The sequence below is a fragment of the Megalopta genalis genome, chromosome 12, assembly GCF_051020955.1.
Source record: "Megalopta genalis isolate 19385.01 chromosome 12, iyMegGena1_principal, whole genome shotgun sequence".
In the NCBI taxonomy this organism is placed as follows: domain Eukaryota; kingdom Metazoa; phylum Arthropoda; class Insecta; order Hymenoptera; family Halictidae; genus Megalopta; species Megalopta genalis.
The window spans coordinates 4470333-4487254 of record NC_135024.1 but is presented as its reverse complement, the minus strand read 5'-3'; the positions used below and the strand labels follow the sequence as shown (position 1 = coordinate 4487254).

General features: G+C 39.3%; 2 protein-coding genes across 2 annotated transcripts in view; one reads left to right on the top strand and one right to left on the bottom strand.

The window, feature by feature from the left end:
* Rpn2 (Regulatory particle non-ATPase 2) overlaps positions 1-16922 on the top strand; it is a 118331-nt gene that overhangs the window by 65828 nt on the left and 35581 nt on the right. The window lies entirely within an intron of this gene.
* 5-HT2B (5-hydroxytryptamine receptor 2B) overlaps positions 4465-16922 on the bottom strand; it is a 162496-nt gene continuing 150038 nt past the window's right edge. Inside the window, exons 6-7 of the mRNA XM_033484739.2 lie at positions 14349-14860; positions 4465-11029 (exon numbers count right to left, since the gene is read on the bottom strand). Coding sequence (XP_033340630.1) covers positions 10536-11029; positions 14349-14860 — 1006 coding nt within the window. The 3' untranslated portion in view covers positions 4465-10535. The remainder of the gene's footprint in view (positions 11030-14348; positions 14861-16922) is intronic.

Sequence of the window (16922 nt, the reverse complement as noted above, 5' to 3'; positions counted from 1 at the left end):
TCTTCGTTGGTCTCCGCGGCGGAGCAAAGCGTCCGCAACGCGTACCATTGAAGTCAAATAATTAAATAATGAAAGTTGACCACGAAAGATAGAACGCCGTTTGAACTACGTACACCGGTTTCACGCTAGCAATTATTTTGTCACGCAAGACTCGTATGGAGGCTATCGCGTGTGCAGTCGGTCACGAAAGTGTTCGTACATCTGTTAAATTTTAAATATTTTCAGAAAGGAGAACGAATCTGATTCTGCATATTTCATGGCCGCTGATTAGCTCGTTAGTTGTGATTAATCCACGTGAAATCGAGAGTAACTGGAATCAGTGATAAATAGAAATTATGCTGTATAGCAAGAAAGAGGTATATTTTAATAATGAAATATTGTTGTTGATATAAATTAATAATAATATATATTTCATTATTATAATGACAAATAATAATAAGAAGAAATATTTCATTATTGTAATAATCATAAAATAATAAGAAATATTCCATTATTATTATTATTATTATTATTATTATTATTATTATTATTATTATTATTATTATCACTATTATTATTAACGGTAACAGACGATCAATTAGTAAAATATCATTGAAACATATAATAGCAATTCCGTGAAAATTTGCTAAACTAAAAAATCTAGCAAGTATTATTATTATTATTATTATATATATATTATTATTATACTATTATTATTAACGGTAACAGACGATTAATCAGTAAAATATCATTGAAACATATAATAGCAATTCCATGAGAATTTGCTAAACTAAAAAATCTAGCAAGTTCTAGCCTGATAACTATGAAATTCCTCAGTGATAATGATTAATTGACACCAAAGTACAAGATGAGGAAACAATATAGGAACAGAAGCTGTCGAAGGTTGGTGCAAGATTGATCCCTCGCCATTTTGTTAGCTTGTATTGAGAAACTCGATCTTCCGGTTCTGCCGCGACGTGAATGGGTTCGTTTAGGTGTATCCTTTAATTTAGTATAATTAAGTAATCCTCGTCAGGGTCGCAGGCTTATAACCAAGAATTAAGCACACGCTTGCACCGGCGATGTACCTAACCATTGATGATGCATATCGCAGCTCGTGACGGTGATTTCATTTGCTCCGCCATTTTCTTCCGTAAAAATACGGGCACAATTAACGCCGTCGCTACATGTTTACGCATACAGTTTGATATTTTGCTGTGCCAAGTAACCATCTGCACACGGAACAACTTTTTTCTATCATTCGATATTCCAGCTTTTATAGATGTTCTTTGAAAGTTTATTATTTTGTTCAGTCACGTTCATTTTTATTTCTTACATGTCTCACTGCGCAAAATCGCCCTTTATACTCGCCGCCATTTTTTGCTCCGACCTCGAATCATTGCATTTGTTACGTGACTTTTTTGATTTTATATAGCAAAATAATAATTTTCTTTATTATTTTTGCGTTATTTTCTTATATATTATTATTATTATTTCCTCGAATCCATTTGAATAAGTTGAAAGCATCGAGATACTATCATAAAATTCTCTCGATATTTTTAATACTTCGTGCTTCTTTTATTGGTTTTTGCATTATGCGCCTAAAATTAGGTCGTGACGTAAATGAGTTCGTTTTCCATATCTCTTTTTATCGAACGGCCGCTGCTTTATTTATTCAAAAGACCAGAAGTAACTTCTTAATTTCGTTCATCATAGCTACGCACACATGCAATAGGTCGGAAGAAAATGAAAAAAATTGCACACATATCACCGAACATACTTCTAAAAGGATACTCAAAATTGCAAGGGTTTCAGTGTTCACCTGTCATTAGCAAAACAGTTTAAAGTCATTTGTAAACAAGAGAAATTGAAACTGTCGCGCGTACGTATTCGCGCAGTTGACCGAGATCTTGATCGTTCCATTAAATCTCGACAAGTTCAACAAACGAAATATTATTTCGAGCAGCACGATGTTATAAACTTCGAGTGGCGTCTGACAGTCGGCGTTCGGGCGCAAACCGTTGGAACGTATGCTAACACTCGTCGACCGTCGCGATGGCGGTTTCGCCGAACGAAACGAAATTAAAATGAATTTCCGCGAACGGAGCCGTTATCAATCTAATAAACGATCCGCGGACGACAATATTCGATCAAAGTCATAGTCCGCGGGCTGCGGCCAACTTAGCTTTCGTCGCTGGAAGCGTGACAGACAGTAGCAATTACGTGCATCGGATCTCATTGTTATGAAGCATTTATTTGCCCGGTGCATGGCTTTGATGCATCGGCGGAGACTCGATCAGTTTCGCACGCATGTCAGCCTGCATGCGAACCTGCTGCGGTGCTTTCAGTCGATATTTCTCGTTTTTACACGGAGACATTTTTTTCCTAGAGAAACCGTACGAATCGTCGCACCAGATCGAAATATTGTTTCAAATTTTCTGAGATATTTTTTCCGTCCTTTTTTTCCCAACGAACTCTGTCCTCATCGTTGACTGATTTGCTTCGTCAATATTTTTCTAGAAGGAAGGAAAATAATGTGGACATGTTTCTTTTTCGATAGATAAACAAATTGTTGTAAACCATTTTTATTCGTACGCGGTCGAAATATTTTACTCAGTTCCCTTAGATACCTTTGCTTCTTTCGACGACCTTCGTGTTCATAGTTAAATGATTATAACAATTTTACTTGCAGAAGGAAAACGCAAATGACCATTTTTGTAGATTAATTTAAAGAACTGGCATACATATTGGTTTCCAAAAATGAACGATAAAATTGTTTCATAAAATTTCACAGCTTTTTTAACGTTATACGTAACGATCCGTAATAATAAGGCTTATTCTTACGAAAGAATAAAGTTCAGTTAATTTCGATTTCACATTTTGCACAATGATCTTTTAATTTAAATTCCCACTGCATGAGAATTAGAACGTGGAACATTTTCTTTAATCGGGACATTTTTTATAGAGAAGAGAAACGAAAATTAGGTAAAAATATGCAAGGATCGTTCTAATGAGAGAGTTGACAGCAATGCAATAATATTTTCAAATTGTACAAAATGTTTTTTCTACGTTGCATTTGTTCTATTCATTTTTGTTACAGATGCATAAATTCCGCACTCTATTAATCATTAAGACAGCATTCTCAGGCGAAACAATATTAACCGAGTTTTTATTCATTCGATCGAAATTGTTAACAGTTCAATAACGAAGTGAATTGATTAATGGTTTATCATTACCAAGCCGGCATTATTAATCTTCTCCGTCTCCGTTTGCGAAAAAGATCAGCTGTTCGCGTTTCCATTTCATTAATTTTCCCTTACCTCTTTCGTCGCAGCATCAGTGACTTAGTGTTTCCTTTGTTCTTCCACATTTTCTCCCCCTAATTTTTCTCGCCTCTGTTTATCCTCCACGCTTTTTCTGCTCCGTCCTTCAGCATAATTCCCTTACCAACATTTTGTCTCTAACCTCCTCGTTTCCTTCAGTTTCCCGAGCTTCTTACCGAATTCTCGACTGAACCGCGAACCTAACGCGTTTATTATACAACTCGAGTGTACACGATACGATAAAACGGGAGATCACGTTCGAATGCTTCCGTAGGAAATGTTTAAATCGGTCTCTTTACAGTGAAAGAACATAAGCTTATCCGACTCTCCTTTAATGCGAAGCGTTACATCGATGCTCCGATTTGGATGAAACGATGAATTTCTTTGTTATCAATCCACTGCGGAAATTCATGCAAATTCAGCGACACTTCATTCTCTTTGTCCGTGGTATCGATGAATGAGAAAGCAAAGTGAAACTTATATTTACAATAAATTGCACAATTATTGTGTATTGTATAGAATTAAATTTGGTGAATTCTATGATTTATTTACAATGAATTGTAAATATAAGTAAATTGTTTCAAAGTAATGTCTTAAATTTTCACCAATGTTCAATTGTTTCAGTTGATCGTATTAGATTACAATGGACCTTGCATTTTCCCAAGCATTTGTCAATCTGCATGCATTTTTTGGGATCTCTCCGTTATTTAAAAACGATCCATTTGTTTCTTCTATTTTCGCTGTACGAAATATATCCCAGCAAACGAAATCAATTTTGTCAAATTTCACGAAACAAGCCCTAAAAATTGTGACACGCTCGTTTGTTCCAGCAGACCTTCCCTTTGTTCTCGTAAATCTCTCAATCGTCGGAGCACACATTTAACTCGCGTTTTCGTTCATTACTCGGACGAATACGCGTTGAAAGAAACCATTACCGAGATCTCGAGGTACTCGCGTTCCGTTTGATCCTACGCGCGGCTCGAAATTCTTCGCGGTTTGTGAAATCGCGGCGACACGACTATAATTGAGCTTAATTAACGGGCGAAGTGTAAACGTCGGAGTTATGTCGTCCCGAAACGAGGTGAGAGCTCTGCCTTATTTGTTGGGATCGCTGGAGTGAAAGTAACGCGAGGCGATCGACAGATCGCCTGATCGAGACGCATCGAGTGTTCAGGGATCTGTATTTGATCGAAGATTCTTCAGAAATTCGAGAGCAACCACGATATTCGCATTCGGATACATTCTCTTCTCACGGAATGCTAATTGTCACAGCTATAATAACACTTTGACCAACCTGTGCCAGAATTAGCAGGGAGAATTCGATTCAGGCTCGAAATGATCTCCGCAATCCTCTGAAACTCGTTTTTAAACGGAGAATTCTGTATGGTAATCTGGATCGTCTGCATTAATTTCCTGCATAACTTCCGTCGCATTCTATGCCCTTAGTTTTCACAATTAATCACAATTAACGGAGAACATGCATGAATTAATAAAAATTTCAATTTTCGCGAATGATTCGTAGAAAACAGAATACAGAGAAAATTTCGTTGAAAGATAACGCATGATAGAAATTCAACAAAAACGTTATTTATTCTTTTATATTATCCACAGACTAATTACTTAACATATAATTATATTTATTTCTTTAGTTTCAAAATTTTTATATTTAAACAGACACGTGGACAGAAATACGATGGAAATTATGCGAGATCGTAACCGAGTCTTTGCGTTTATTTTCAACAAATTTCGTGCTGCCTGAGAACACGCACAAAATACGATACCATAATCGATGATGTAACTTTTCGTATAATTTCCGCTGTTTACGCTTTCGCTAGAATTTTTATTTTGGTCGGGAAAAACAAAGAATGAACGTCTCCAACGTTCGTTGGAGTTGCAAACGCAAGGACCAGTCTGCGACAAAATATTTTCGAGTTTACGAGTGTTTCTCATTTCGGAGGAAATGAAGGTATGGAGAATTTAGGGACGTTCGCATGTACACACGCATTCGCTCGTACCCACGCACACAAGCATACCAGTTAACTTTATTAGAAACTCTTTAACAATGCAGAACATAGTTGTGTCCGCGAACTATGTACAAACAATTGCCGCGGTATAATTATTTAATTATTTCGTTCGATTGACGCGATGCGACCACGGTTTCTTGGCTTCGAGTTGATCCGTGGATACGACGATTTGTTGCTCGTGTGCAACGTAATCATTGGACTGCGGATTTTATGCACTTTTAACAAAAAGTTTGAGAATATTTTTATATTACGTACGACTTATACCGAGATTGTTAAAAGACGAAAAACATTTTCATTAGGATCAACTTGGACAACTTTAATATCGCATAAAAATCCGCAGTCCAGTAATTATACATCTTTGTTTTATCAGCAAGCGATTCTTGGGCTGATTTTACAGCTGAGGCTACGAAAGAATCGATTTGAGCGGTGCGGAAGGCTTTTGAAGAGAAATCCTCTATCGCGTAACTTTGGATCTTCTATCTGAAACATTTAATTCTGCCTTGCCTTCTAACGAGTCGCGAGGTTGTAATTAATCCGTCGAAAATGATTTACTTAACTATTTTAAAAGACCGTTTTACCAAGGGAGGAAAGTAAATTGTTTTCTTAAATAGAACAGAGAAATTCAAAAGAAAATCATTTGCTATACAGTACAATGCAGTTTCTTCGAAATTATTATGAAATAATCATTGAAATAATTTGTTTTACATATAACCACGTTTCATTCGACTTGAGACTTTATTTATTAACAGGATTCTTGATAACTTCGGTTGTATTTTGAATAAGTTGAATAATCTCGTTTCAAGTAATAATTTCAGAAGAAATTGTTATTCACACGTTTGATAATCAAAGTTCTTTTATTTCACATAAAAGGTACATCTTTTTAAATCAAATTATACCTTCGTTCTTTGCAATTAGAAATGGAGATCTTGCTAACGAATGTAGAATCTTATTAAGAATCCACATGCGAAATTCAAAGTTAAGTGGACGAATCTGGGGCGACTTCATATTTCTATAATTGGAGTATTATCGATGAAGTTAGTAACAATAGTTCGCCTGTTATTTTTTTATTTAAAATAAAATAAGACATAAATATTTGAACTTAATTTTAAAATGCAATTTTAATACTATCTTTAAATCAACACTCCATTTTACGATATTTAAATATCCTAAAGTTAAGCCGAAATTGAATGTAAATTTTTTCACTTGATATAATCAATGAATTCATTTCAAACATAATAATTCGATGTTCACTCAACTCATGATCTAATGAATTACCTAATAAATTCAGAATAGATAAATTTAGGATAATTTTAATGTCAAATATTAAAAATATTAATGTCATAATACAAAAGGTAATAGACCAAGGAAGTCGCGATCTAAAGTGGTCAATTTTCGAACGTACAACCGTAGACTAAAATTGGGGACAAAATGGAAACAAGACCGTTCACACACCGACTTTCCGTTTAACGTTCTCGAATCGCAGATAGCCGCCAGCTGTTAAGCTGACGATACAGCCATCGAAGGAAGCACTTCGGAAGCAGATTCTTTCGTTGCCCGGCACATTTCGCTCTCTAACAAGAAAAAATCCTCGAGAATAGCTGATAACTTGGTTGTCTACGTAGCGGTAAATAATGAACGCTCTCCTCTATTGACAGTGAAACAGACAACAGCCGCGGCGGCTGTCCTCGAGAGCCTTTGCGCGCGTACACAAGTAGCATAAATGTAACACGCTCTTACGGTATATGCGGAGTGTCGCGCCGAGTCCAACGTTCTCGCCGGCGTCAGCTCGCTCGTTACAAGCCGCTGAGAAATCCGCTTCGCGGTTGCCCCGGTCCGCGAGAAATAGACCGGCCGATAGCGACACTCGCGTTCGATTGAAAATTTGATCGTGGCCGCCGCTCGACCGAGCAATCCGGCGAAAACCGCCGAGAATTCGTTGCGCTCGTAGAAAATCGGCTCCCCATTGTGCTTTCTACGGGCACGTTCGCGTCCGTTCGATTTTCCTTTCTCGCCCCGGCCGACGGCGGCCCTCTCTTATCGACTTTGATTCGCCTTAGCTTCGACCGAATTAATCCCGCCGCGGAATATTTCGAATTTCTCGGGAAAAATAGTGTGTGCCGTGGGTGCACGAGCTCCGCTGCAGCGTTCCCCACGAAACCCGGTGCCTTAGAAGTCTTGAAAATTGTTAGTCGTTCGTAGAATGCGAATTTTTCGCTTCCATTTCATTCGTCCGTACCGAGTGGCTTCAATTTGATTTTTGCTCAGAATTTACTGCAGCATTTTGAAAGATGAACCTTTTCTTCTTTTTCTTTTTCTTTTTTTTTTGATATCTTGTAGAATTTTTACTTGTCGGTGGATCGCGAATTTTTCTGGGAAATTTGAGTTTCTGCGATGATTTCAAGCATCCGGAGTTTCATTTATACATAAAACTTGCTTCAACGTTTTACGCAATAGTATTTATGGAATCTTTTCTATAGTATTTTTGGAGAATGTTATCCATCGCTTTCCCAAGCGGCTCGAATTTGGTTTGCATTTAAAATTTAACTTCAACGTTGCTCCAGACGTCTCGAAAGTTGTTATTCATTCCTAGAATGCGAAAGTTTTCTGTGAAATCTGATATCTTTTTGCATCGTCTCCAAGTGGCTGGAATTTGATTCGTGTTCAATATTTATTCGAACGACAAGTCTGTTTCTTTAGAATTTTTCAGGTCTATTGTTCGTTCCGGTGTTCGATCGATTACGACGAAATTTTTAAAAATACCATGTACCATGTTCAGATCAAAAAGTTAGAAAACGAGAGTTTTCAAAATTTCTCTTTGTCATTCCAAGCAATAGCAAAATTAAGAAGAAAAGTGTTTTAGTCATTGTGGAGTAAACTAGTCTCTCTGACACTGCAAAAAAATTCGTTCAGTCCAGTTCTAAAAAAATTGTTGCGTTTTGAGAGGTGTTCGAATACTTTTTGTCATGGTTTGCATTAAAAAACCGCCGGTGAATAAATTATTAAATTAATATACCTTGTAGGGGAATTCCGGACGTTAATAATGGGTACTTAACGTGTTAAAGTAAGGCATCGGGTTGGAGGAAACGGTAGTTCGAGTTTCCGATCGAGCAAAGCGATAATATTTCCGCCATTAATTACATACGTATATCGACAACTCGTGTTTACGGGCGACCGTTAACGCCGATTCGATTCGATTCGGTTCGGATGAGAGGTCTTCCTACGGCTAATTCAGTGCGCTCTCTCTTCTCTCTCTCTCTCTCTCTCTCTCTCTCTCTCTCTCTCTCTCTCTTCCTCCATATTACTCGTTAAAAGTTCGAGGAGCCGTTTCGCGGCCGAATTCTGCAGCGATTCCGGCCAGCTGCGTCTTAATTTCCGGTCGGCGATTTCGGACCAGCCTGAGCACCGGATTGTCTGGTCTGTCGTAACAATTTCTCGGGCTCGAGTGCTTCTCGACGATTCCTCGACAATATCTTGACAATTCCTTGGCCCGCGGAGACACTCTCAGGCAATTGTTGCAGTCTACGAAAGAATCGAGTCGACTCGAGATCACGACACAATCGGCTCCAGCCTGCGCCCCTAATTGGAAGAGGAACCGTATCGCCGGTACTCGCTTAACAAAATATTAATCGCACGCAACGGTCCCACTTTGTTTGAGCACAATCACGGTCTCCGTTTCTCGACAATGGAATTACGCTCGCAGACACTTCGCGAACGTCTCGGTTCATTCGATAGCACCATTCGATCGACTTAAAGGGGTACGGCACTGTCGGCTTTTTCGAAAAATCGATTGTCTCATTGTTGATTAGAAAATCACGTTTTTATGGAACAAGGTAAACAGTTGGGAAACAGCGAAGCGATTCAGGATTTCTCGGGGAATTGTTGGACTAGAGTTCTGACTAGATGTTATGGCTAGGCTGTGGACTTTTATGCGAAATGAAAATTGTCTGCGTTAATTGCGTTAATTGTTAAAGGAGCAATGTGTACAGCGGTACTTTCCTCGATGATTTTTAAGTATTGAAAATAATACAGCAGTTTTTGAATACTTTAAACGGTTTCATTTTTCTGCGTTCGATCTGCTCAGTTTTCTCATAAACGCATAACATCCAGTTATGGCAATTGCTCATAGCGAACAGGAAAACGTGTGTAAGTTGATTTTTAGTCAAAGAAATATAGATCATCGTTTTCGAAGAATGATGAGTGTTTAGAAATCAAATAGGAATATTTTATAAGTCTAACGAGACGAGATAAATATTATTTACTGTTACCTAAATTGACCTAATCTTCAATCATAGTCAGACCATTGTTACGTCCAACTGTTCATGAATGAACATACGTACTAATAATTTCACCATTTCGCATACATTTGAAAACAATACAAATTACGTCAAAACGTTAATAACACCGCAAGAATTTTTCTTCTTAAAGATACAAAGTGGTCTGGGTTAGGGATTGGTCCAAATTATTCTTCTCTTCTTGTTGCTCTTTGCACGTTTCAAAAGGACGCAACGAATCATGCTCGAAAAAATCAGATTGGCAAATGCGGTTCGTTCAAAAAATGAAGTCTTTCTTAATCCTAAATAGATCTCGGGAATGACTAGAATCGATGAAAATCTAACTTAACAATGTTTAATTAAATACAATACCGAGTGGCCATAACATAAATGCAATACCGTTTCACACCGAACGTTCGAATCCAGATGCAACGCGTCCAGAATTTGTTGTTCAGACGTGGACATCTCTAACAGAAAAGTATATCTCAAAGAAAAGTATTAAGTACTATGTCCGTCGAACCATATTAAAGCAATCCAACGCGTAAGGAACCTCAGTTGGTTTCTGTCAGAATTAGTTCCTATTAGTTAACATTAGAAGATCTTAGCATCGCTGCCAGCACTGATACTAGCATTCGTCTCAGCATCCATCTTAGCATCGCGTTAGCGCCGAACTCAGCACTGATCTTAACATCTACCTCGGCGCAGATCTCATCTATCCAACAGTGCTGTACCCCATTAATCCAAACAACGCAATTCCGCTCGCTAGCAGATTAATGAAATCGATAGTTCCACCGCGTCCCGCGCGCCTCACGAACTCCTCGCGTAGGTCGTAGTTCACAGTTCACAGTTCATCTAGAAGAATTCCCTCGGTATTCACACCGAGGCGCCATCTTTTAGACCCTGGTCACGGCGATCCCCGGTCTCCCGGGGTCCAAGGCCTACCTAGACGGCCTCCACGCTTGGTTCCTGTATCTGCAAAGCAAGACCTTCTTGAAGGCTTGCCGGAAGACCTTGTTGAAGATCGTGTAGAAGATCGGGTTGACCATAGAGCTGGCGTAGCCTAACCAAGTGGCCAGGTCGAAGATCGTGTGGTCGATCTGGTGCTCGCAGTCCGGGCAGACTGCCGGGACCAGGTTCAGGACGAAGAACGGGGCCCAGAGGATCACGAACGTGAAGAACACCACGCCCAACACCTTGGTCGCCTTCTGCTCCAGCCGGATGATCCTCCCGTGGCGGGAACTGTTACGGGACACCACGCTGCTCGTCCTCGAGTGATGGCTACGCACCTGGCCGGAATATCTGTGCAGACACGGAGACGACGAGTTGCTGCTCTGCTTCGAGCTCATGGTTGCCGCGCCGTTGTGCGCCCGCAGCGTCGCAGCTCGCCGGATGGGAATCGCTTTCGAGGCCAGCAACGAGGTCCTGGTGCTTCCTGGAATTGCAGAGAAACGGATTCCTGTTTTAGTTAGTCGCTTTCATTCGATTTGCACGGTTTAATCGTTGTTCTCCGATCGATCGACCGATCGTTCTGGGATATCTTGGCTTGTTGTGATCGGTGTGGGTCTGTTGATAGGTAAACTGTGGGGCAGGTGTCTAGCATTGTTTTCTTCTTTACTGTGTCGCCTACAGTGAATCGAACTAGACACTTCTTCGATCGTACTTCGTGTAAGAAGGTAGTACACTGGTATAAGCTGCTGTTTGTTTATGATAATTGGGCACGAAAATGATACGTTTCGAAACGTCGATAATTTGCCATGGTTCACCATTGATGGTTGGTGTACGATTAGGTTATTAAATATGAAATGCATACTTTATAATTTTGTACTATAAAATCTGTGCAATCTATAGACAAAAAGAAACGATTTTTATCTTTAATCGAGTCTTCTCGGTTATGTTTTATCATTGAGCTGGTCTTCGTAATAGGCGTTTCGATCTTTAACCCCTTGACGAGTCTGACACGTGATGGAGATTTCTAGTAATAACCTGTTAAGTACGAGTGCCATTTCGTTCTGTTTAATCTGAATAAAATTCTGATATCTTGTCATCGATATTTAAACATTTAAGTAAATGTAGGCACACAATAAATGTAAATTGTCTTTTTTCTTCTTAGACATTGTTACAGTCGAAGAACTTCTAATCATTGTAACTATGAAGAAAATGGTATGGCAAGGATTTAATCAAGTTATTTCGAGTATAAAAAATGATCGGAGTCTCTGATTCAACGTAGAAACGATACCTTGGCCAAACGTGTTAATCATTCTCTGCATTAAAAATATTATTCTGAAAATATCAATTATAAAGTAAATAGGAAATTGCCTGGAACTTAGCGAACCGTTACGACGGCAGAATTAAGATTCGAATTCGAGGTTAAATAAGATATCGACGCCGGTATTACAACTTCAGCGGATTTAGAATAATGCAAAGTCGTTTCGAAGTCTGGAGAATTTTGTATCTCGCCAGTTCCTTGAGTCGTGAATGTGTAATGACTCGCAGCCCCGCCGTGTTCCGAGTACTCGAGACGTGCATAATTTTAGGAATTCAGAAACCGGCGGGGCTTTCTACGAATTCTGACGACACAGTTTCCAAGCTTTTAGTTGGCTTCGGCCGTCTATCGGCACGCCGACTTGTTGACGAACGATGTTGCTTCGAGCAGCCCTTGTGATTGCAACTTCCACTTCGATGTCAACTGCAGTCAGACACTTGTTGCGTTTTGTGCACACAATTCGAGCTGTCTAACCGGATTTCATAGTTGCCGATGAAAAATATTATTCTACGGGCTTTTAAACGAGATGTAACTGTTTGGTATTGTCAGCCAATCGATTTCGTTCTGTTTGTTGAAGTTGGTCCGGTTTATAGGTTCGATTGACGTGTATCTTCGCGTGTTAAACGTACTTTCAGCGTCATCGATTAACTATAAATTATAGATTGTGTATTCGAAATCATGGTCTAATAACCGAAGTCGGTCGCCTGGCAGCTATTATATTTTCCTAATTTATTTATTTATTTATTTATTTATTCATTATTTCTATTTTATGAATCGTCTGTTTTTCCCGTTTGTTGTTCCAAGCTGAACATTTGATATTTTCGTATATGCTATTGTATTTTCGCTGCGTTTTGTTAATTACGTTTTTCTCTGTATGTGATAGAATCGATCGAATCAATTGCTGTTTTTATTACGTGAACGGAAGGTCGAAGAGTTGACGAAATTACGACGTGTTCAACGAAACGGTGCGAGTAAGGTGTACAATGTTTCTTGACAATAGATTTTGCACAATGGTTCCCAGAATCGCGAAGTGTATACCATACCATTATATTCTATTTTCAATGTACAAAGACCGGTAGCTTTGTGGAGAGTAACACTGTGTGCCGGACTTAATTTCAGCGTAGTGGCTAAAATAGAAATATGTATTCGTTTTTATTGATATAGTGCAGGTGGTCGGTTGTGAATAAATGATTGTGCTAAATTAATCGTCGGCCATTAAAATTTTTCATCGACGACAAACATTCTTTCGTTTCCGCAGGTTGATACTTCGTGAGACTAACAAATTTTTCTCATTGTTACGTATCAATCGGTTAATAGGAGGAGCAATATTTATGCATGCGAGTGCACAACTGTTTACCATACAACCTCTATCATAATATCGATGCAAGCATTATCGCGCGCTAAATGAATAAGTAAACATAAAACGATACGAATATCGTAGAGTTTCTACGTATAAAAAAAAATCTACGAAACGCAATGTAGCAATTAAAAAATGTTTACAATCGACGACGAGACTGTGCTACTCTCGCTTCATATTAATACCATTTTACTGCAAAGATTATCGCGTCCATTGGCAAACATATATCGCGATGGATCTCTTGCGCAAGTTTATTAGCTCGAATTAATGAATTCAGTCGTTTACTACGGAAGCGTTTTAATGATTTCATCAAGTGCAAAATGCGGTGCTTCTTTTCCGACAGTGCAAAAGTAAAAACCATTCGTATAAAAATAGCACAATCGTTCGAATCCTCGAAAATTTGTACAACCTTTTACCGTTTTCTCACATTGATGCAGAAACAATGGCCGAATTCTTTTATCCTACGTTCCACAAGAAATGGAAATTAGTACAAAAATAACGATAGATAAATCAATGCGAATTCGGCCAGTATGTTCGTACAAACCAAATTCTCAACGATCCTGCTGGATTACCTTCTACCAGACCTGGGTAAAAATATTTCAACTGAAATACACAAATATTTGCAGATATACTATTTCTCTGAACTGTGTTACATATGCTTGATTAGAAATGGTAATTTATTTATGCATTAAATGAAATACTTAATTGACCTTACAAATATACAACAAGTATTTAAAGTATTTAAAAATATACAACAAATATTTTACGATACGAACCTGAAAAATACTTAATTAAAATAAATATTTTCTTTATTCTGCATGAAATGAAACACTTGCATATTATTTCCACAATCAAAATGTTCCTGTTACATTCAATAATTGAGGAAAGTTTCAGAAAAAGCTTCTTTTTCGAAACAATACATATTTGTATTTTTTCAATAAGTTTATTTTTTCTCATAGATATTAATCGTTAGAAATAGAGTCCCAACTTTTGGGAACTCGGAACCGAGGAAGCAAAAGCTATTTCGTACAAACAAAAGCGTTTCATTAATTCGTTTCCAACGCTTCTTCAAATATTTTTACCCAGATTGATCTTCTACCAGGTGTACAAAATACATCTTAGAAAGCTCACCTAGACTAGACCCTCTCCTCCCCCCTCTCCACGTGACCACAGAGTTCAGCTCGTAGCTTCTGCTGGGTTCGATTCTTCCGCTATTGCTCCCTTTGAGGAGGTTACCTTCTAGACTCTTTCCCGTGATCGGTTTCATGGTGTCGCTGGACACTATCACGATCTCTCCCGCGGGCTGAGGCGGTTGTCTCTTCGAGGACTCGCCGAAGTAGGGACAGGTGCACGGAGGAGGTAAACTGAGCTCGCCTTCCTGCTTCTCGGCCGGTTTCCTCTGCACCGTGGCCTCGTTCGAGGAGTCCTTCCTCGAGGATCGGATGTACACCGGTTGCTCGTGGAAGCTGAACGATCTCTTCCTCAATGTCTTCGGCGAGTTGTCCTCGGCTCGTTCCAGGTGCGCCTCGTTGAACGTCGACGCTCTTCGTCGGTGCTTCCACGGCGTCGGCGAGCTGAGGTCCTCCTGGGCCGACAGGCTTGTCCTTGAACCGGAAGCGCTGCTTGCTCCGCTCTCCCCGCTCCTGCAATTTTGGGAAACCGATGGCTTAATTAACTTAATTGCTATGCTTATTGCGGCATGAAATATGATCGCTACCTGGTATCATGGTTAATGAAGAGCACGGCATGGACACAGCTGTCCATCTTAACACGTTCCGTGCCGAGCTTTTTTTACTCGAATCTTCACACTTTGATATTTTACTAAAACTTGATGTATTACGTGCAATTATTAATTCTCGTACACGTAACAACGTAACAAAAACTTATCAACGCCCATTCTTGCGGTGGAAATTGATTCTTCGGTTCTAAATTTCTTGTAAACAATTTGTTCAGTTCACTAAGTAAACATGCAAGCGTGTACCATCGATGGTACACGTGGCACGGAACGTGTTAACCAGTTTGCTGTTGCAATCTCTTTGATACGTGTGCAAGTTACTGTAATTGTACGCGTTCGATTTCTCTTCCTATTTTGTTCAGTTACAACGCTTTTATGTAATATACAATTTAATGTAGTATATCAAAGTATTGTATCCTTTTTAACTGGGTCAGCTGTTTTCGACGAGTATACTCGTCACGAAGAAGTGGCAACGTTTAGTAATAACCTCCCTGTGTGTGCTTGACTAGCAAAAATGAAATAATAAAAATAAACTAAAATAACGCCGGTTAAATGAATACAAAAATACGGAGACACAAATCCGAGTTGATGCTGAAATTGATTTTCTTCGAACAACCCATATTATAGCACATAATTCTAGAGCACAGCGACCCTTCTTTCTCGCCGAGACCGCGCGATGAGAAATGGCTGTCCGAAGAGAACGGTAAAAGCCGCTCGATAACTTCAGTATGAAATAAATGGTATCCGGAAGCCTGTACAAAGTTATTTAATAAAGCTCCCACGGAGATACGGAGGTACAATGCCATCGATAGAAATTCTTCGACGAGCCGGCGGCTCTTAATTTCCGATGGCAAGTTCATTATTGATGAAATTCTTGAAATAATCCGCCGCCAGTGTTTCTGAAATTTCCGGGCTGCTTTCGGTCCGCGCCCGCTTAGGCGACAAAACCGCGGACTCTGCGCCCCGTAACGACCCGGGGAATACCTTTCAGCGTTAGCTGTGAAACGAGCAAGAATTCCCGCGAGAGACTTATTTGCCAAACGAGCAGAAGAAACAATGCGCCGCTGTTTACCGGACGCGAACAGAAAATGGCCGGCCATCGAAATACGCGGGTTACACGCCACGGCAGCAGACGCGGGGATATCGATGCGGATGGAACACGCTTCTTCACTTTGGAACAAAAAAAAAAACGGCACGCATATGAAATTAACGTGATCTTTACTTATTGAACATCGTCCTTTTTTATACAAATTTGCGGAATACATTTTTATAATTCGGTAGTGTTTCTAAATTGTCTGCCATTTCCATGTACGATTCGGTCGAAACCTTGGCTCTTAAATGAATAAAAATCACATTAATTTTAAAGTGCCGTTTTTTTTTGGTTTCGGAACGTAGATCTGTAAATATCTGGCCAGTTAGCATGTACCGATGGAACACACCCGAATACTTTGAAATTGAAACTCGAAACGGATAGGAAATTGTTGCCGGGGTCGATTGTCGAGTGGTCGACGACCAAGGTCTTCCCATTGCCGGAACGGATTCAACCGATTGGAGAGCGCCTCGAGTGCTTCTGAAAAATCATAACGCGACCGATGAATCCCCGAAACTATCTATCCCGGTGCTTCCTTTCTTTTTTTTTTATCCAATTTTGTTGCGCGGCAATTTCTGACGACGGACGCGGATGCGATCGATTTGTTTACTAGACTGCTTTTACTAACGTTCCATGTAATTTGATTTCCGTAATCAGTGATCAACGATTTCGACTTACGTAGAAGCTCATACTAGTCGTTGAAAGAATTGTTATCATTGTTACTACAACCAAGAAGTGTTACCATTGTTTAGTTTAAATTGATTTAAGAAATAAGTTTAACAACGTTCGATACATTTTTCTTCTTTTCTTTTTAATTAGCAGTTTAACATCGCATCAGCATCTAAGCGTTATTAACAACGTTTTGAACAGTAGTCATTTA